Source organism: Elaeis guineensis, chromosome 10 (genome assembly GCF_000442705.2).
Source record: "Elaeis guineensis isolate ETL-2024a chromosome 10, EG11, whole genome shotgun sequence".
NCBI lineage: Eukaryota > Viridiplantae > Streptophyta > Magnoliopsida > Arecales > Arecaceae > Elaeis > Elaeis guineensis.
Window position 1 is genome coordinate 5,651,926 of NC_026002.2, and position 22,876 is coordinate 5,674,801.

The window sequence follows — 22,876 nt, forward strand, 5'->3', positions numbered from 1 at the left end:
GACCTCTGGAACATCAATTTTGAGGTACACAAGAAAAAACCCTGAAGAGGTATGAATTTGATAGTTAATCTGAATTTGATTTCAAAATGGTGGATTTTTTTTTAAGGGAGCATACCAAATGGGGGGAGGACCAGTATAAAATAAAGCTGTCATTATTCTTGTCATTTTGCTACAAAATGAGAGAGAAACATGTATGAAGTTTTTAACACAATAACCCTTTATTTGCCATCACAACATACAGCTTTATGCACCAGGACAACCATAATAACAAACACCATACCAAAAGGGGGAAAAATATGCATACCATGGACCCTTCTTATTATGGATACAATCGATCCTTCTTGAGGTTAAATAACAAGACAATATCATCTTAAACATTCACAAATACAGAAATTTTAAGATGATATTTTAAGTCTCGGCGCATCGATCTTGCAAAATATGATATGTTTCAGCGTATAACTGGCTTGGCAAAGACAGCCTAACAACCATTACTGAGTAAGATGCAAATGTCTACCATATCAAATACAGATTCCTGGAAAAAATTATCCACACTAAGAAAGCAAGCCAAAAAAAAGAGACCTAAAAATTAGTCTAATATTGCAACCATAACCATATGCTACTCATCTATTACGGTAAAGAACTCTTCATAGGTCACCACATGAAGAAAACAAAAATCAACACTGGGTGGTCAGAAACATAATTCCTTTAACAGGGCTAAGGGTTTAAAGTTTAAACAAATCATAACTGCACTTAAACAAGAAGCTACAGATACCTTGAATATCTCTCTGAATGACAGAAGTTTTTAGTTCCTTCTTTTTCTATCAGAGACCACCAAATGTATGTAAATTTATTTTTATACAGAAAAAGGGGGAAGGAAAGAAGAAGAAATAGTAGATAAATAATTATCATGCATTTTATTACAATATAACTTTTATTTCATAAAGTGAGTCATGGTTAACGCAATTTATCTTTTTGGGGTATAAAAGAAGTAAAGAATGCTAACATCCAAACTTCTTTGTAAGATTCTTGCTAGATGATCTATTTGCTCCTAGTATTGTTGGTTTGACTTCATATCCATTTGTCGCTTGAATGAGGAGCCTTAAGAACAACATGCCCTCCCATGCCCATGGATAAATCTTGCATTCTCCTCTGTGTATACATGTGTTTCATTCAACAATCTGCAATGTTCAAAACCAAATTCAGAGTTAAACCTATGTTTAAATAACCAAAGATTATGCATTGTTAAAGATTTATAATTCTCAATTTATTTGTGAGTTGAATTGGTTTTTCAGTTTATGTAATCTAGGTTTGTTTGGACCAATCTATTGAGGACATCTATAGGTACTGATCAAAGTGGAACTACATAACATAAACACAATTTGGAAAAACTCAGGAGGAGTTTAAACAAAATCCCATCAATGTCCTTTTTAGACTTTAATCTCGCATGCTTCTTACAAAACTTGAGACAGGAGACTGAATTACTTATAAAACTGCAATGAGCATGAGGTATCTAAATTTGTCTTTCCAGTCCAAGCGACAAGTCAAATTGATGCTAGTTATGTTCTGTTATTTAGGTTGGGTTTTGGATTAGACTTGGTTTACCATGTGAAGCTGAAACCTCACCTCATGAACATTGACCTACCAAGTCTTACAATCAAGGGGCCACGGATAAGTTGCTCATATATTAACCTCTTCAGCATCCTTAAACTATCCTTATTAGCAATGTGGTGATATTTTTTTAGCATCATCTGGTGAGCCTGCTTGGAGTATGATGGCACCATTACCATGGGCTTATATGAGATTCGCAATTCTAACATTAGCATCCTTGTTACTGATGATACAATCACAGAACCATGATACTTACGATTCGTAAACGGTCTTGTTCATTGTGGTGGCAGATACAAGGAACTCGCCGTTCAAGTAGAGTAGCTCTCCAGTAATTCTCTCATGGATCCTCTCATCAATTTGTTGAGCATTAAAAGTAAATGGTTGATCAGATGCCTTAAAAGCACATGCACAAGTTCACATTAGCTATTTGGATGTTCACAATCTTATTCCCATTAGCAAGTGTAAAATCTTATAGAAATTTAATATAAATGTCTAGATAGGTGCAACTTACCATAACCCATCCCCATGTATCTGCAAAGGATGGCACATGAGCTGTGTATGCAAGCACATCTGTATGGATAACAAAGAAATTAAGGCTATCAGTAACTGAACAGAGATGTGAAAAGTGATAATAGAAAACTACTTGTTATTGTTTACAACCTAATTAGGAACTCTCATCATGAATAACCAAAGGGATCATTTGCAAATTGGCAATGCCATCATGATCAGAATATCTTACTCTAGTATGGCAAGTGCCCTCAAATTATGAATGGAAGGTTGTGATACAGAAACACAGTAACTATGTTGTAGGAGTTGCACATGCAAATTTCTTATGGGACCCAACAAGGTGTTAGTTGGGCACATGTACCAACAGAAAGATAGACATCCTGTTGCTTGTTTATAACTTTGGATGCACTCAATGCTCAGCTTTTCTTTAACTAACACAAAAATATTGAATTTATGATAACCTATGCTTGTAGTGATCCTTGGGGAAAGTCACATAACAAAATTTGGCAAGGTAGTGGATTATATTTAGATACAAAAGCAGCTCAGACTTAGCAAATTTAGGTTCAAAAGTTTGACTTCAAGCTAAAATAGTCTTCTGCTGAACTTGGCATTGGTATGGACTTTCTGATGAAACGGGACACGTTAAAGAAGATGTTGATTGGGGCCATGCTTCAGTACAACAATAATGTGAAGCTTGGCATAAGTAAAGATATTTTGCTTTGAAAGAATGTAAAAATATCCTCTTTGAAGAAAAGGTAGGTAAAAACTCACATTTAAAAACATGCTTTAGGGTGTTGTGTATAGATGAAAAGACCTCCTTATGGGTAAGAACTCCAGCTGGTCCAGCCTATGCATGATCAAATTAGAATAAGAGAAAAATTGGATGGAGTGCGAGAAAGAGATGATGTTGAACTTGGAATCGTAATAATAGGTAGATGACCCACTTGGGTGACAAAGATTCCATGATGATGGAGCTTGGGCTTGAGCACTTGTTCATAGAATGATTTAGTGTAGAGCTGATAACATGGTCCTTCTTCCACAGGGTCAGCCAAATCTCCCACTATAACATCATATTTCTCCTCTCTCTTTTCCAGCTCCACCCTAGATCAACCAATTTTAACAAAGCAATTTTGAAGTTTATATAGTGAATGGCATAAAAATTCTCAATTTGCAGATTGTTCACTGTCATATTTGATTTTCTTAAACTTTCACTCGAAATATTTTAGACCAAACAAAAACAAACCATGGATAATAATGAAACCTAGAAAGAAATGATCTTCTACATGAAAATCCAAAAAGAAAAAGAAAATTGAAGTTCACCAGCTTATTCATTAGTGATTGATCATTAGCCATTTTGTTTAGTTTTGGAACAACAGTCGATCAAACAAGGAATCCAACATGGGCAAACTACATCGTATAATTAGTCTGACAGATAACGGATGGGGCGAGATGAGGGATAAGGAGGTCATAGTTAATAACTATTTAACAAAATAAAGCACTCGCAAATGAAAGAAAGGTTCAAAAGTATGGTTAACTTGCAAGAGAAGTGGTTTCATGGACCAGGAAGGCAAATAATTCATAAGCATAATTACAAATTTGGATCAATAATATATATGACCATGAGGTATACTCATGAAAAACATGCGATAAATACTTAGGAGAAACAGGAATTCCAAAAATAAGTCAAATGAATGATGTGCAAAGTCTCAATGCAATAATGGCACCAGGGCTGCGAATAGACCTGATCTGATCTGAATCTTACAGATTTAATTTTAGACTCTAAACATCCTGGCATAAAATGTACATATTATAAGATCAAATGGAGCAGACTCAAAGCCATAAATTAGGATCCTTAATATCAAATCCAGACCTAAAGTCCTCGACATACATGAGTCCGGTCCAGGAGATCGAACCCTACATGATTGTAGAGCTAAACCTTAGGTATTACATAACTGCATAATTGTTTCTCTTAGCTCTTTAAATGGGATCATTTGATGCCTACTCTTAAGGGTGCAATTTAGTTTTGCAGCAAAGTGAATTTTTATTTTTAAAAAAATTCAGGCTCCCTTGTAATACTAGTCGAATTTCAAGAATTGTATGGTGTTTTATGATAAGACTCATCTCACCATAGAGCACATGATGGTGAACGCAAATCTCAAAATCCACCATGTATTGCAAGTGAGCTTACAGTAAAAACAGTTTTTACTATGCGACAAGTCTAAATCATGCTTCATCTCTTAGTTCTTCAGCTTTGAGCTTGCTAGCATGGTTTAAATAGCAAAGTTGAAACATACACAAAAAAGGACTAGATCATGATCGGGTCAAGTTAGGTTAAATTTTACATCGACTCAACTTAACCTTTATATGTTACAATGGACTCACAAAATATTTGGACTAAGAACAATGATTACATTTCACATCAGTCCAATATGCAACCCGAAATGGCAAAATATCATTTCTGATTTTTCTGGGGTATCTAGAATAAGGATTAACTTATAATGTTCAAAGGGAACACCAGGACTCTTCTTCTTTTTTTCTTTTTTTCTTTTTTCTTTTTCTTTTTTTTTGTGTGTGTGCATGTCAGTAGAACTCACTTGGCATCGTTGATGATGAGGCAAAGCTTGTCACTAGTAAAGGCTTCCTGGTTAGCAGTCAGATACCTCCGACAGAAGTCCACAACCTCCTGCCATGTAGCACCCATGCCCACACGTGTGACAACAAATTTAATTTAGGAAAAATGTGAAATATTTATGACTAATTATGATTTTGATACATAAGTAATTAATTATACAGGTGAGTAACTTTAATTATTCCCATCACATGAAATTTTTAATTTTCATGGATAAAAGAGTTGGGACCTTGTCGATGTCACACATGACCACCCTCTGGATGGTGTTATGCTTGAGGACTTCTCTTGCAGCGGATCCCTCTCCACCTCCCATTATGAATACTATTTTTGGACTGCAATTATTGTATAGAAGGAAAAGAAAAAAAATATTATTAATATGAGAACTACAAAATTAAAAAAAATATAGGATAACAATAATCATAACAGCAACAACAATATTTCTAATAATAATGGTAACAATAATAGTAGCAACAACCACAGCAGCAATAGTAATAAATGTGAGGTTATCATGAGGCCACTACTTGATTTTTCACAAAGACATATTAGGTGCATGCTTTGTTGTTAATCATGTTATAACTACATATAGCTAAAAATATTTTAAAAGGAGATGCATGCGTCCAACTTCAAGATTAGGGAATCCTTTAAAATGCGATTAGTGGCACAAGGAAAGAGGACTACTTGGGATGGCAGAGAAGGGTTGGATGGATCAAACATTCATGGTAAACAAATTCATCCATCTCGGTGCTCTGCATCTTCCCATCGATCACCAAGGCCTATAATATACCAAAAAAAAATGATGAAAACAATTAAATGGATCAAAGGTAACATTTTTCTTTCCTTTTAAACAAAAGTTACCAACCTTTCCAAAATGCTTTGTGTCAAGAAGAGCTATGTCTTGGTACTTGCTGGCCCCTTTATGTAGCACGCTAGCATTACCAACACAGAAATTATTTAAGAAAATTCAATGAAACAATATGAGATACAATTGAAACTCTTAAGATAAGATCATATTCAAGTGCAGATTTCAAAAACTAAGTTTATTATAAACCTAATAAAGTATTTAATATGATTTTTTTTTATATAGAAAAGGACGGAATCAAACATATGAGACTTCTTCACCTATTTAAAGCATAAGAGAATTTGAGATTATCATCAATCTCTTCCTCGAACCAGTTGCATTCATCTACAGTACCCTTCTTGGCTGGACGGCTTTCGTAGCCATTGGCAACATAGACTTCCTCCGCATCTTCTCCCATAACTCTTACAGAGAGAAACAGAAGAAGAAGAAGAGAGTGCGTGGTGTTGGATGGAGTTTGGGTGGCATATATGCAGTGAGTGACACGTTGAAGTAGTGAGACCGGAGGAGATAATCAAATCAAGGGGATACAAACTGGCACAAAACAGGAGCCGAGAGAGAGAGAGACAGAGCGCAAGTGTACTCCAGGTGTTATAAACTTGGCAATTGAAAATTTATTGTTTTTTATTCCCCCATTAAATGGTGTGCGGGGAATGATGTGTCTATTGATGTGCTTTATGATCTATGGTATCGCCTACTCCGCTTGCTCTTGTTGATATTAGCTCGTTACAAGGACTTGTGTTCCTGGTGAATGAAAGCGGAATCAGTTACTGATCTTCTAAGTTGTGTCAGATAATTTTGAAAAATAATTTAAATTATTTTTAAAATAAATTATTATTATTAAATTATTAAAAATATTGATTACTGTATTTGATACATATAAATAATATTACAATAAAATTATTAAAATTTTAATTGATATATTTAATATGACAATCAGATTATCGATAATATAAAATTAAATTTTTAAAATATTTTTTTAATCTTATAATAATATAATATTATATTATATTATATTATATATAATGATATTTATATAATTAATATAATATAATATAATATATTTTAATATAGTATATTATAATATTATATTATGATATTACAATAAACTATTATAATATAATATAATACATTATATTCTTTTAATAATATAATAATATAATATAATATATTATTATATATAATAAATTATATTATATACTAAATTATATTAATATATGATTTTAATATAATATAATATATATTATTATAATATATAATAATAATATAATAATATGTAGTAATATAATATTGTAATAATAATATAATATAATATAATATAATATAATAATTTATTGTTATATATAATAAGATTTATATAATATATATTATAATATATTATCATATACTATATTATTGTAATATAATATAGTTACTATAAAAATATAATAATAATAATAAAATAATAGTATATTATATTATAATATACCATATCATATTATTATATATATAATAAGCGGAGGGTGAGAGCCGCCAGGAGAGGGGGGTGGAAGGATGGATTTTGTGTGATTTTTCTTTGAGAGATAATTTTATTCATTTTTTTTATAATATTGTCAAACAAATAGTAATCTGGATAGCTATCTCTCTCCAAAGCAATCCAGATTGCCTCCTAAGAAGTAATCTGGATTGCTAAGGCAATCTAAATTGCCTTTCAAAAAGTATATTAAACACAATAATCTGGTGGGTCCATTTTAAATTATCAGCAATTTGGATAGATTGCCAACTATCAAATGCAACCTTAGTTTTTTGAAAAAAAATTAGCCATTAAAGTTATCTCTATTCCTATTCTAGATGGTGATAATGTTCATCTTTGAGTCAGATAATCAAGATATCTAATTTCTACAAACTCTTCTTGTTCAAACCTCAACCTAATCATGGCACCAAATGGGCATAGCGGTTAATTAGGTGTTTATCCAAAATTACTTTATTTAAGTGAAAAATTGCTATCATGTTGAAATATTTTCGTATCGGGTTATTTTGCATTCACATGAACTTTGTATATGGAGTGATTTTGATTTATACCCAAAATAGAGGAGTCTATTATTCAGGGCATGCTACAATGCAAATTGACATCCTGAGTACGGTGGCAAGCCCATTTTCAAGATTCATCTCTATTCCAATACTCTTCTTTTTGTTGAGTTCTTTCAGACTATCTACTAATGATGAAAGAATTGAAGTAGTTTTGATGTGTTCTATTACTTATCTGACTAGTTAAGAGTGATGATATTTTCTAAGGGATAAAAAATAGCGCCAATAATTCTTTTAAAGGCTTCCATTCATGCTCAAGAGTTTATCTTTGTAATTACTTCAGAGGGATCATTGATGGTAGGAGGAATATGTGGCTCTTCCTATGTAGTTTTTCTATGCCCCCTCAAGTAATATTTTTTTTTGCAAGCCACCACCTCCTACTTTCTCAAATCAATTTCGATCGTAGTGTACGTACAAGAGAGAAGTGCATTTGGTAGAGCTGATATTGTGATCAACAGTTCTAATGGTGCTCTATTAGTCACAAGTGGAGATAGAATTTTTGATGTTACAGTCTTGATGGCAGGAATTGTGTACTATATAGAAAGAGTTAATTTATGCTACACAGATATATATTAGGAATTTTCATATTTATAAAGAGAGGAAATCCATGACAGTTATTAGATGGCTTGAAAATTCACCATCTAAGGAGGTTAGATCCCATCTCCTACTATAATTGCTAGTGAGTAATGTATTCATTGATCTCTTGTGATGCTTCACATATCTATAGGAAAGTCAATAATGTAGTTGATTGGACAATGATGAGACTCCACAACTGATCTGCTTTCTTAGTTTCTAAATAAGATGTATTTATTTTAAATTGATTTAATTTTATCTGATTTGCCAAAAAAATTATTGCATCTAATATAAATTTTGAATAATGCAGGGGGAAATTGGGTGGAAGGCATGAAAGTCCAATTGCAATATTTGTGACATCGACGTGACATATAGATAGAAATGAGGATCTAAGATTTTTTGCAATATGATTTTTGTATCATAAAATATGGTACTATTTTGGATAGCTGTCATATCATCCATTTCGAAGATGCACGATTTTTCTTCATCTTCAAAATATACACGTTGTGTATCACGTTGAAGATATCTTGGTCTTATGTTCAAGATGATGGAGAATCGTTCACCTTCAAAATCGATGATCTGGCAATTATCCATAGTGGTATAGGAAAGGTGCACGACAGAGAATCCCAACTCAGAGACCTACATTCAAGAGATAGGAACAGGGGTGATCTTCAAGGGGACCACATGTACCTTACGCTGGACCCGTTTCTATATGCATATTTTTGCTTCATACTTTCCAAGGCCCAGCTCACCTTTTAAACTCTACTATGCTCTAACTGATTGGATAAGTCAGATGTAATAACTAATATGGTACATATATCTTTATCAGCTGATATCATTTGATGGAAGATGTACAACAAATCACGTAATATCATGAGACTTATCTTGTAAAATAGTTTACCTGGTATTAATCTTCTCTTGTGAGCAAATTTCAGATAGTACTGCATGTTGGGTCCATTCAGCCAGGTCCAACTTGTGGTGTTTCCTGGTGATCAGTGGATCCGGGTCATGAATTGAGTACTCTATGATTTGCCCAACCTTTTTGTCGGCCCACCACCAACTCAACTTGGTTGGTGCTGGTGGCTGGAGGCCACATACGGTGGTGGAATTTTCTATTTCATTTTTAACAGGAAAATAATTAGAGAGCAATAAAAGAGTGGATAAAAAGGTGGTGAGACGTCTCCGTACCAAAAAAAGGTGGTGAGACCTCTAGCCCGACCTTGGCTAGTGGGGCCCGCACGTGCCTTCGGAACCGTCGAGCGTGAGAAGAGTCCACTATGAGGAGAGAGAGAGAGAGAGAGAGAGAGAGGGAGGGAGGAAGGGTTTAGGTTTGTGGAGAGCCCACCTACCGTCCTCTCCTCTACCATGCGCGCAACAATTACAATGGCCATGCAGCACTTCAAAATTGACATTTGGATGTATTATGGTTCACACTTGCAACATGGTTAAAATCACCATATTCTTCATCTCCTCTCTGGCATCTTACCTACTGCGCCCAGTTCTTAAGGATTCGAGTTGTATGATTCACACTTCAAACATGGTTAAAATCATTATATTCTTTATTTCCTCTCGGGTGTCTCGTCTCTATCCTTGAGGACACCGTTTGTATGTTTCGCACGAAAGAATAATTCTCCTTCTTTTGCGGCGTCAATTATTGGATCTCACTACTGCTTCTATTACAGCACTTTGAAATAGAAAAAAAATAGAGATCACCTACAGACATTTATAACTTGGTTTACCATGTGATGAATCTCCACCTAATTCTCATCCTGTGACACTCAAAATAAACTCTATTTTCTTGAACGTGGCATCAATGGCATTTTTATCTTTTTTTTCTATATGATGAATAGGCAAGTCATATCTTATTTTAAATGATATCACAATTTAAGTCAACCCTCCATTTGTGCTATCATTTATAATTTTCATCTATCTTTATGTCCATGCTGGACAAATTAGATCCACAAAAAGAAAAATATATACATATATTAAAGTACATGACTTTCGTGAAGACAATCAAGCAGCATATTACTTTGCCAATTTGACTACGTCTCATCATCAATTAATCACATGGAGTGAAGTCTTTTTTTTCTCTGTCTAACTAAAATTCCATGGAGTTTCTTATTTGAGGCTCTAGTAGTGTTCTTATCACACAAGCAAAAAGAAAAAAAATCACATCCACTAAAGACATAAAGTCAATATCGATGTGCTTGAAGGATAAATATCTAGTTGGTAAGCATCACAAAAGTTTCTAATTTTTGCGTCTAACTTCTCTGGACTTATTTATTTGGGAGGACATATCTTGTTAAATGTTAAGTGCATGTATGTGAAAACTTGTCAATCACCTGCATGTTTCCACTGCATGTACTATGTAATTATAGGAGTACATATTTTTTGACGCGGATCAAATGCACTGCCCCATGTTCTAGAACAAGCACCAATTAAATCAAAGAATAATAGTGAAAGAAAAAAAAATTATTAGAGAGAGAAAAATAAATTATTCAAACAAAAAATAATGGCTGAAATAATGGGTAACCGCTCTCTTGCACAAAGATGCCTTCGGAAGAGAAATCTCCCTCCATTTGGCTTCACTCTGTCTCCCTCGTGATATAAAGTGATATCACCTTTTTTTTCCACAAAAAGATGGAAATTGTTGCGGCCAATCGACTCGTCGCCCGATCGCCGGGAAGCGTGCACCTGCAAAAGGAAATCCGCACTGACCGGAGGCGGCTCCGGCGGGGACCCTCCGACGGTCAAGTCAGAGAGGTGACTGGGCAACAGTGAAATGCAGACAGAGAGCTCTGAGAAAGAGAGAGAGGGAGAGAGAGAGGAGCGAGCCTGCGTATGTGGGAGAGACGGGCGGATCGACCCTTTGCACTGTTGCCTTCCCCGGTATATATAGTGGAGCACGGTATGGCGCCGTCATTAATGGCGCGGACAAGTGAGGAACTGTCAACTCACTGTAGACTGTCAGAGCCGCCGTGAAAATGTCATGTCGCCGTGTAGCCGTCTAATCACCAGGGTTGACCCGGCTCTCGGCGGGACAATGCCCCTAGGTAACTGTGCCGCATGTCCGTGTCAGAGCTGACAACGTCTGGCGGCCGTACGGTGGTTGGTGGAGTCGGCCGACCCAAGGTCGGTGGCCAGCAGAGTGGCGTCGGACTCCTCCGTCGGTCGGCGAGCTTCGTGTGGGTCAGCTACCGGACCTCTGGGTTTAGTCGGTCGGGAATGGACCGTGGAATGGCCGCAGTTAGCCGCTTATGGCGTCCGTCGACCTGTCGCTCGACCTACGATCGGCCAGTCAGAGTCGTCCGTCGGGCCGTTGGTTAGTCGGTCGGGCTGCCAGCCGGTCGGGCCCTCCGATAGTCGGTCGGTCGGTCGGGCCGCCAGCCGGTCGGGCCCTCCGATAGACGGTCGGTCGGTCGGGCCGCCAGCCGGTCGGGCCCTCCGATAGTCGGCCGGTCGGTCGGTGGGTATCCCCCAACAGAAATGATTATCATCTCCTACTAAAAAATAAATTCAGATATATTGAGGCTAGGGCTCAATCTAATTTTACATGGATCAGTACTAAACTATGAAAAGTTACTTTATTAATGAGTTGGGGTTTATGATAACTCCAACCATAATGTCCAAGGAGACTCTAAAAGAGATACTGCTAGCAAACTCTTAATTTCTCTCCAAACAAATTGAATATGTTTCTAAACTAAGGTACTTAGAAGACTCTTAATTTAGCTCATGGGGACCTCTCTCTCTCTCCCTTTTTTATTTTTTTTTTTGCAGGAGTTGTGCTAGGACATCAAGCAAGAAGGTGTCGAGAGAATATGTTCTTTTTTAAAAAAAAAAAAAAATAGTGATTAGACTTGTGGCGCAAATAGGTTGGGTTGGATTAGGTTATCAGTGATCCAGACTTGATCTAATTCTTAGATCAGGTCCTATTGTTAGACCTAGACTAAATTTAATAGAAAATTGGATCAAATCAAATCAGGTCTATGGCCAAAATTGCCTACCAAACGGGTTATTCGGATTGGATCGGGTCTATATATAACCTGATCTCAACATAAAAAAAATCAGATTTGGATTGGATCCATGTCAGATCTGGGTTAAATATAGCAAATTACATTTTAAGTATCACATAGCCCATTACTATTAACCATACAAAATAGATAATAACTAATATTATTCTCAAAATAAATTATAATATAAAAATAATTTTAAATCTATCTTTATATATATTAAAGATATTACTTATACAAGTCTTAAATTATAATTTAGAGGCTCAAACGAATATGGATTCTAATGGTATTATCGGATTCAGATAGAGTTGGATCAGATTATAAAATAGATCTAAAATTGATCCAAAAATTAAATTGATTGGATTGGATCGGATCAGATCGAAATTTCATAAACTTAAATCCGATCTAGATAATAAAATTGGCCCATATTTAGAATCCGCCCCGCCCCATGGGTCCTCTGTTGTCTGAGTGAGATGAGAATTTTGGTGGATTAACAAAGAGCTACGAGAGCAAGAATAGCATAATGTAAGCGCAAGCATTCCTGGAGGCCTCTCGGATTCCAATATTAATAGGGATGAATGCATAGATTCGTCACCTAAGAAGGTCGGGCATATCATGACAATTGAACATGCAATAACCATCTGGTTGTGCAATGGTTGCTTATCATGTAGGTCAAATTGTAATCATCCAACAACATTGCTCATAAGGATATGGGGTCATAATCCTTTTTTTACCTGACTTTAACTACCTTAAATATATTTTAAAATTAGAGGTGCATGGCTTATTGCCATTAGTAGTGTTGGTGTGAGAATTCGTATGGCACCGAAATGCTGGAATTGACAAGGAAATGGACCTTCTGGGGGCATGACCTACACAAAAATTTTAATCGGAGGTTACTCCGACGAGGATCCTCCAACGCTCAAGATAGAATTTTCATCCAACAGAAGAATGAGTATGACAAGTAGAGTAATAACATATCTTTTTTGGATCCTCTTTCAGCTTCCTTTATAGCGAAGGTCTGGAGCTTCAGTTGGTAAGTTGGTTGGCAAGATCCCGCTTGATCAGGACGTGATTCGTAGGATGGAGGACTGTGGCTTGAGATTTTTGGGATGTGGTGGTTGTGGTTGTCTTATCAGTTCTATGACAGTTGTTGCTGGCTGGTACTATATTTTGAATCAAGTGACCAACTGAATGTTGTGGGGATGAAGATTGATTGGTGACGGCCAGGAGTCGGTCACTTTGTGCTGCCACCGGTTCTATTTAGCGACACATAAGTGATCGGCTGGGATGATCGGTCCATGAGAAGACATCGACAATGATGAACAAAAGTTATTGAGCTATCGTCGGTGGACTTTCATTTGCTTAGGGCGTAAAACGTCGATCAGATAGTCACAGAGGATTGGCTCGACAAGAATTGTAGTCGATCTTGAATTGACGAAGGTTTCAATTGACGGATTCATTAGGCATGGATATCTTGGACCCGGGCCTTTTCATATAACCGGTCCATGTAGAATTTTCTCCACCAAATAGAATGTTTGGTTGGCCAATGTGTATATACTCTAGTTGGCAGCTTAGCCGACTGGTCTGGTCGACAATTTGATCGATCGCTTCTGTCCAATAGCTCAGTCGACGGACTCAAGCCCTAACAGATATCCTTTTATATATATATAATTTACATTCTAATACAATTTTTCTAGCATTGCCTCATCTCCTATTTTGCTTCTTATACTGGTTGAAGCCGTTCAACGCAGTTCAAAAGATACAGGGGCATCAGAAAATCAGCGATGAGCAGTCTCGAGTACATTTCACCAGGGATAGAAATGTTGACATTGCAGAGGGGCGCTTGGCCTAGTAATTATCTCAACACCTAAATTGCTGTTATCCGTGGCCGTCCATGATTTTCTTAATTCCAAGGGTCAAAAATACAAACCTGCCAGACCCATCAGGTCATCCTAAATGCAGTCCCAAACCAGGACTATGCCCAGCTCAAGCTCTGCTAGATGTTTAGCAAGCGAGCTCAAGTTGGGGCCAAGATCCCCACAAGCTGGCTAAGCCAAACTCGAGCTTTGATTTGAATCGATTACGTTCATGCTGACTCAAGCTCGGAAAGCAATAGCAGGAAAGAGTGCAGCTGTCAAAGGCATGATATAGCAGGAAGCAATAGCCCACGTTGCAACACGTCGCCAAAATAACTCAATAACACAGCATACAACATTCTGAAAACCCTGCAAGAAAATTATGACCCCAAATACAGCAACATCATTTTATTTTTCCTTCTTGTCTTTTTTTTTTTTTCTTTCTTTCGTCCTTTGCTACTTAAACAGCAGCAGTTGAAAAATTGTACAACGCTGAGTGGGGAACGAGCTCCAACTTTAACAAAACCCAGCATCCTCAGCACCGAAGTATCAAAGCATCAGGAAAGACATCATAGAACAGGGCTGCTAACAACCATTTTTTTACATAAAGAAATAACGAGAGAGAACTCAGAGCTAATCATAGCCTGGGCTTGGGCAAGAAAATATCAAAGTTTAAATAAGCCCAACTCCAAACCCAACTAAGAATTTAGCAACAATAAATATACGTTGGACCTCAGGCCGGGCCCATGATCAACCTACCCTACCCTGAACGTACTGTACTGTTCCAGGGGCTATAGTATCACAACCGGTCAACCACAAACATTCTCAAGAAAATCAATGAGGATAACTTAAGAATTATGCAATGAGAACTTTTCATCACCGCATTAGTCAAGCAAACAGACCTTTTGCTTTCCATTTTCCTTTGAAAACCCAAGAAAAATGGACCATACTAAACAATATATATGATTAAACTTTTTTTTTTTTTTTTTTTTTTTTTTTGCGTCTCAAAATAATTGTAAAGCATTTAGAACTTTGATAGCAAAGATTTATTATTATTTTTTTAAAATAATAAAAATAAAACAAAGAATACCAAAAGTTTTATGCAAATGCGATAAAATCAAGCTCCATGTGGCTAACATAGAACAGATTGAAAAATAACAGAGTTCAATCCGTAGAGTTCAACTTCCCAAATATGACAAAATAATGAGATTCATCATTACCTAACATGGAATAGATTGAAAAACTGGTGTCACCAAACAAGTTCTAACATAATAAACATGCCCCATAGTTCTTGCAAAAGGAAATAGCAACTACTCAAAAAGATTACATAAGAACTCTTGTTATTAGCATCAATTTATCGAAAATGGGACCAGACCCACAGCACCAGACAAATGAACAAAATGGCCCAACCTCGGTCAACAGGTTATGCCACCGGGACCTCTAACTCTGGGGCCATCGTCAGTGGTGGCCTCATGTATTCCTCTTCATCCTTGGTGTGTGAATGGTAACCAAATCTGGTAGAGGGGTTGCAGGGCCCTGCTTGCCCTTTGGATCCCAATCCAACATGATCTTGACCTTGATCCCAAGAACACCCTAACATGGAGAACAAGAAAACAATTAGAATACCAGTATAATGGGGATTCTTGGGTACAAAAAGGACAGAGCTACGCAAGAAACAAACATAGTCTTCAGAATCACATCTGATGTGGCATTCTCATGAGCCACAAAGCACAGGCAGGCCACAAGCAGTACGTTGGATAGAAAGAATGCCACATTGCAGTGAAATATTTGGACTCCATGAGGTGTTTTTTGAAGGGACAAAAAGAAAATAAAAGAAAAGAATAAAAATAGAGACCGAGCTTAATCCGTTGCGTAGAACCAAATACAAAGAAAAAAAAGAATCAACACATATATAACAGAAATCCAGCATTTTGACAGCCCAAATAGATGTAAAATATTATAAGCAACATTAAGATACATCATCCACAATGGAAAGTAGATGTGCACAAGCAACCATCTTAAAGTCCACCGCCAAGATATAAATATCTCGCATCACCTCCATTTCTTTGAAGCTATGCCAGTATGTATCCAATGATAATTTGGTAAATGACACGTCAATATTACTAACAGAGTAGATGCAAATCTGAAGGACAAATGGTAGGTGCAAAGCAGCGAATGAGAGGCTAACCTGTCTAAGAAGAACATGCCTCACTGCTGAGTCAATGTACTCCTTGACTGGCTGACCAGAAGAAATCATGTACCCATCCTTGAACTTCATGGATTTAGCACGTTGGGCCCTCAACTTCCCACTAACAATTACCTGCCACACCATGGGCATTAACATACCTCACGATCTACAATTTTCATATAAAAGTGAAAGCATTTGTAAGAAACATGACATACCTCACAACCCTTGGCACCACTCTCCATGACAAACCTTAAGACACCATAACAGGCCCTGAAAGAGAGAAGATTGGCAAGTCAGACTAACAGTGCATTTCCTAAAGTCAAAAAACCTTCTTCCAAGGATATCATCACTTGCAGAGAGCTACAATAACGAGCACTAAATTTCAGGTTACAACAAAAAAATCCAATATAGATCGATAGACAACCAAAGGAGCCACAAGTGCAGGAATTTGATGCACACAGAAGCATCAAATACCTAGTTTACAAATAGCAATATATCACATTTCAGTAGTGGACAAACATCACTATTTAGAATTTAAAATTTAAAAATATTTGCGGACTTCACCTAGCTTACAAATATCACATAAGGTGGGTCATCCATCCGTGATGATGAATCAAGGAGTTAAAAAAAAAAAAAATTAAAAAAATGTCAAAGGCTTATTTGACGTCTTATATAACAAAGATGGTGAAGAAGAATTAGTCCCTTCAGTGAAAAAAAAGAAAAAAAGCAAGAAGAAGAAGAAGAAAGTGGAATAAAACAAGTAGGTTAGTCATCCAACAAAATTCCAAACATTTTGATAAAAATATAACCAAAGAAATAGAAGATTGTATAAACCATTGACCTAGCCTAGCTCTGGAACATTAAGGAACAATATAAGCTACATAAAGGTTACAAGAGAAGATGCCCAGAGACATTGGAGAGCAGCAAATTTAAGTTGCACTTAAACCACATGTAAAGACACTCAGTATCAAATTACTTCACATGCTAATTTTACAAGTAGAAGACAGGTGCAATCAATAATGAGGGAAACAGGTAATAATCCGTGTGATCAATGCCAAAATCAAGTTCATAAAGATTCTCTCCACCACTAAAAATTTATGTTCAATAAAAAAAGCTCCATTTTCAAGAATGATATGACACAAATTTTAAATGAGCAGTTGGGTAAAAAATGTTAAGGCAGCTAATAAAAAGGAAGCGCAAGAGTATATGAACAAAGAACATTGAGATCTACATGAACCATGTCAAGAGATGATCAGAAATACCCAATCAAAACATTTAATTAAGAACCTTTTACACCCCCCCCAAAACAAAACAAACAAACAAACAAACTATCAATCAGCAGAACCATGACTTAGAAAGGTGTTGGAGCTTCTTCCAAACTTCAAGCACATAAGGAAAATACAAGAAGCCTGACAAACTCCATAGTTCTCTATATGAGCATCTAAAAACCCTCCAAAACATATTGTTCTGGAGGACAAGGAGAAAATACAAGTGCTCATATGGATAGCATTAAGGTGCTTAAAAGCTTCAGCTAATCAAGAGCCAGAATAAAATATTAAAAATGTTGGATTAAGAGATTCAAGAGGCCTTAGGGAAGCCTCTAGGAAGAACAATATTAAACTCATTTAGTAAGGTCCAGGACAAAATAGTAGACTTGATTATAGTTAGCCACCTAAAAATTTCTGCACATTGGATCCAATAAAAAACAACATAAAAGAAAGAGTATAAACACAGAGCCCATTCAATTTGTCATCTTCCCATTGATTGCATCAAGCATCTAAGACATCAACATTGCCTACATCCAAAACTATGCCAATCACACAAGTTGCAGGATGATTATAACATCAAAAACAGAGGTCCAAATGTTATTTGACATCACTATCAGATTAACATCAAGGATATCACAAATCCAAGTCAAGAAAACCATGTACCAAAAACTTTCAAAAGAAAATCATATTTAAGGTTTCTGAAAGGAATACTATATTGGAGGAACAATGACTATACTGCATAAATGAGTAACAGTTCAAGGACCATTCCCACAATTAAGCTAGGTCGCTCAAATCTATAATGCTTCCCACAATAATCAGAAGTAGCAGTAAAGGGGACAAAAAGAATACAAATAAATGTGTGGAAGAAAAAAAAAGAAACTTGGCAAAATCTTTAAGAAATAACATTGAGGCCGATTGATAAACATGTTGCCAAATAAGACTGACATCATGAAAACTTTCAAAACTTTACTAGCATACATGGCAGTGTTAATATAGTCATCTTCCGACACAAAGTTGGTATTGATAACCTATTTGCTTTATAGATGACAAAATCTCAAACAACAACCCAAAAATGTACTATTCCACTAAAGCAATTAGTACACTTACAATTCGACTGTAGTTTTTACCGCATAAATACATACCAGAAAAAGTATAAATCAACCAGTAAGTCAAACTAATAGGCCATGCCAAAATGAACATAATGACACACAACACACAGAAAGATCAGCTTATATAATGACTAAACAGACCAGACATGGAACAATCCACTGTTACCAATAAACAAATAAGGGACCATCTCAAATTACAAAAACAAGAAACGAGATCAGATTTTCCTTGGTAATATAGAAAGAAACGCAAAAAGTACATGATCAACCCATGAACTTGCAAGAAATGAAAAAGGAACTTTATGTTACTTATGATCCCAGACTGAATCAGTTAATCTGGCAGGTCAGCTTTGCAAGTCTAGTTTCTCATAAAAGTACAAAGCAGGATCACAAGAGGAAGCACCCATTTTGAATCAACTACTAGAGTTCTGCAAGCCCAAAAGACCCAAACTTTCTGCATAAACATTATATTCCCCCAAAAAGATCAAATTCGTATCCTTTTAAAAATTTTGGGTCACAAAACCAAGTAAAAAGATAGGGAAGGAATTTAACAGGGAACATCAATGACTTCAAATTAAAATAGTGCGACTGGCATCAGCTTCTACTTACAACCACACAGAAACACAATTAACAAAAGCCACATGACAAAAACTGATTCACATACATATCAAAAAGACTTGTACGCTGTCTTTTCGCAATTAAACAGAACTTGTATCCAGTACCAGAATAATGTCGAGACACGATATTAAATTACAAAACCAAAATAATAATAATAATAATAATAATAATAATAATAAATAAATAAATAAACATCAACACAGACTATAAGAACCGCAAGCCAAACAGAATACTTAAAAATTGAGGGTGACTAGAAAATCTAAAAAACCATTGGAAGATACAATCGATTTTCTTTCAATTCAACGGTAAGGAATCTAGCAGTGACTCCAATAAATCTCCCTTCACCGCGTACACAGAGAACAATGAGATTGTCCCAAATACAGAAAGCAATGAAGGGCACTATATACATTATAGTCGTCCTCACACATAGAAACAGTATAAAGAACCAATCTGCTGTAAAGATGACCCGTCCCAACAAAACTTCAAAAATAAAACCGAGAAAGAGATAAACAAATACTAAACATTTTATTGCCAGATATATTAAAAAAAACTATTTTTTATTAGCACGGTGGAGAAATAATCCAAACCTCCGAACTGCAAGGCCTCCGAGAAGCTTGTAGCGCAGCGACTCGGCCTGGGCGATCGCACAGAGCCCCCTATTGTTCACCTTCTCGGCATACAACTCCACGCTGTTCTCCGGAAAGCTGAATCTTTTCTGCACCACCGATGTCAGCTCCCTAATCCTCCTCCCCTTCTCACCTAATCCAAACCACAAAGAAAAACCAATCAACACTTCCGAAAACCCTAAAACCCAATCGAAAACCCCAAATTTCAAGAGGAATCACCGAGGACGTTCTGGGTCCGCGTAGCCCGGATGATGATCTCGGTCCGCATGGGCGTAACCCTGACCTCCACGCCAGAGTACCCATCCTCCGCGAGCTCCCTTGTCAAGACCTCGTTCAACTCCGCGTAGAAAACTCCGTCCGCAACGAACTGAGAGAATGGAAGAGATCGAAGAAAATCGGTAAATTGGAACCGACATAGAGATGACCAAATTGGGGGAAAGAGGGGTATTGAATCGAAGAAGGTAAAACCTTTCGCTTTTTGCTCATCTGGGTCGCCATTTTGGGGATTTTAGGGGAAGAGACTGACCGCCGTTCTTCTCTCGTGCGAGCTGCGGCAAAACCCTAGAAGGGAGTGGGAGAGATAAGGGGAACGAGGGGTTCTTAAAAATAGCGGGGTGGGAAGGAATCGGACGGTTAGAGTAGCTTGGAGGTGGTTGGAGGTTGAGATTGACCTTTTGAGATCTTAGAAGGCTTCCAGGTGGTAACCCTAGATTACGGGCTCTCGTTTTTTTCCGGCCCGCTAAGATGCGGGTTTGTATCTCGATACGCTCAAACATTTTGATGCACGTGAGAGTTGGATGGTTGTAAGTAGCGCTCATCGTGGACCAGGTTTGGACAGAGAGAGTAATTCTTTGTGCACCAAATCTTGTGCAGAAAAAAAAAAAAACATCCACATGGCCCTTAGTTTTTAATACATATTTCATATTTATAAATTTATTTTTTTAATTAAAATTTTAAATAATAAAAATATTTTTTTTTGATAAAATTATGATATTCTATGATCATATTATAACACAAAAAATATCATAAGAAGAGAGGAATATTTTTATCATTTATTTTTTTTTAAATTTTTAATGATAAAATATTTTTTTCTTTATAATTTATGAAAAAAATTACGATATCATATGTGCAGAAATTAAAATTTGATTATGAGATATCCTAATGTAACTATAGATGCATAATTTTTTCAGAAAAGGAGAGATGTTTTCGTCATTCAAAATTTCTAAGGAAAAACTGAACTACAGTATTAAATATCTTATTAAATGTACGTTGGAAAGCGATAGCTACATGCTTTAGATGGTACTCTATATCAATTTTATTGCAGTGCATACGTGCACAAAGACTTTCTTCAGAGAAAACATCAAATTTCAAATAAATTAGTCCAAAATTCAACTAAAAATAATATATTTTAGACTGAGGCCCGGCCCATGATAATTCTACTTGTAAGGGTGTAGTTGACCCAAGCATGATCGAGCCTAGTTAGATCATGCTCACTGTGGAATTACCTTTTGAGTCCAAATTTAGATCAAGAGTCATTCTTGAATCCAAGGCCTCTCATCGCTGAGAGATGTCGGTGGATTGAGCTAAGTCTAATTGTCATGTTAAAGCAAAGTACTTATGCAGTGGTCGTAATTTTTGAGTTGAACCACCTCTTTGCTCAAGTTCATTTAAAATAAATAGATTTGTTGAAGGGATTTTATAATTGGGTGGAAGTATGGTTTATCAAAATCAAATTGATTATAAATAAGTCATGCATGGGTTTGGCCTTCCAACCCGGTGGATTAATACGAGGGAACAAATATTTAAAATCCAATTTGAAACCTAGAATGGTGGTGGCTATGTGATTGTTCATAGCTCAATCATGGATTTATCAAGATGGCTAGAATGGTTTATATGGCTGACATTAGCAGATGAGGACCCCTCATCTCCCATCTATAGGATATTGATCCCTCTCACATCAAAATCATTGTTAAAATGACTTAAAAGATGCACAAAAGAGGGTCAAATATTGTGAAAGCTCAAGAAAATATCACCAATTTATCAAAAAATATGTGGAAACTAGATCAAAGATCAATGCCTTCTACTTTATGTCACATTAACTTGAAACCAAATTTATATGGTTATACATGATAGACATTTAATATATAGGAGTTTGTGAGCATAAATTTTGTAATAAATGGTTGGTTTTGCAGTTTGCCTTTCATGTTAAGCCACTAATCAAAGAAACAATTAGCGGATGTTAGTCCTAAAGATAATTTCATTATGATCACCACAAATTGATTTGAGCTTGAAACTATTTTCATTGTGTTGGACATCAAATTAGCATTCAAAATATTCCAAATCACCTTAATTAGATATTGGACAATGAAGATACGATGGTAGCGAATTCTTGTCATGCGCAAATATTACCGACAAAGTTTGAGAAAAATATGAAAATATCATTCTGCAAATTCGAATTGAAGATGATTTTTGAAGCATCTTCTTATTTTTTTTTTTTTTAAAAATACTTGTTAGTTGAGTTAGAATTTTTGGCTCCAACATTTTTTTGTATTATTTTTTTATTTTTTAAAACAGCTATATGCCTATAGAATTAAGGCATCCTATAGGTTTCAAGAGCCCTATTATTACAAATACCCATATACTCTTTTAGTTTTTCATCAATAAAATTAGTAAATCTTTCCAAGTCCACTCACCACTTCCCATGCCATGTGCACCAAAAAAAAAAAAAAAAAATATTACCAATGAGATGAGTTTTATAGCACCAAAATAGCATACGACGACAAAAAAATTGCTTCTAAACAAAAAATAAATATATCCACAAAGTCAAAAAATATCTCTTAAAAGTTTCCATTTATAGTGATATTATTTTCACCTTATACTTTTTTAGTGTAAAAATATAAATATTAGATGATGATTAGAAAGACTGCTTTCACCCTCTCTCTCTTGCGATTAAAATATTTAAGG

At 35.9% G+C, this 22,876-nt stretch overlaps 1 protein-coding gene and 1 pseudogene across 1 annotated transcript; both read right to left on the reverse strand.

The window, feature by feature from the left end:
• Window positions 1-827: 827 nt before the first annotated feature.
• On the reverse strand, window positions 828-6,166 carry LOC140851971 (thermospermine synthase ACAULIS5-like). Its single transcript, XM_073244478.1, has 10 exons — window positions 5,864-6,166; window positions 5,604-5,670; window positions 5,423-5,517; window positions 4,974-5,076; window positions 4,710-4,798; window positions 3,060-3,216; window positions 2,887-2,962; window positions 2,120-2,178; window positions 1,865-2,001; window positions 828-1,178 (listed from the first exon to the last, which is right to left on the reverse strand). The coding sequence occupies exons 1-10, from the start codon at window positions 5,998-6,000 to the stop codon at window positions 1,100-1,102; spliced, it is 999 nt and encodes a 332-aa protein (XP_073100579.1). The 5' UTR covers window positions 6,001-6,166; the 3' UTR covers window positions 828-1,099.
• A 9,133-nt stretch (window positions 6,167-15,299) lies between these two features.
• LOC140851997 (small ribosomal subunit protein uS3x-like) lies at window positions 15,300-20,540 on the reverse strand (annotated as a pseudogene).
• Between the last annotated feature and the right edge of the window lie 2,336 nt (window positions 20,541-22,876).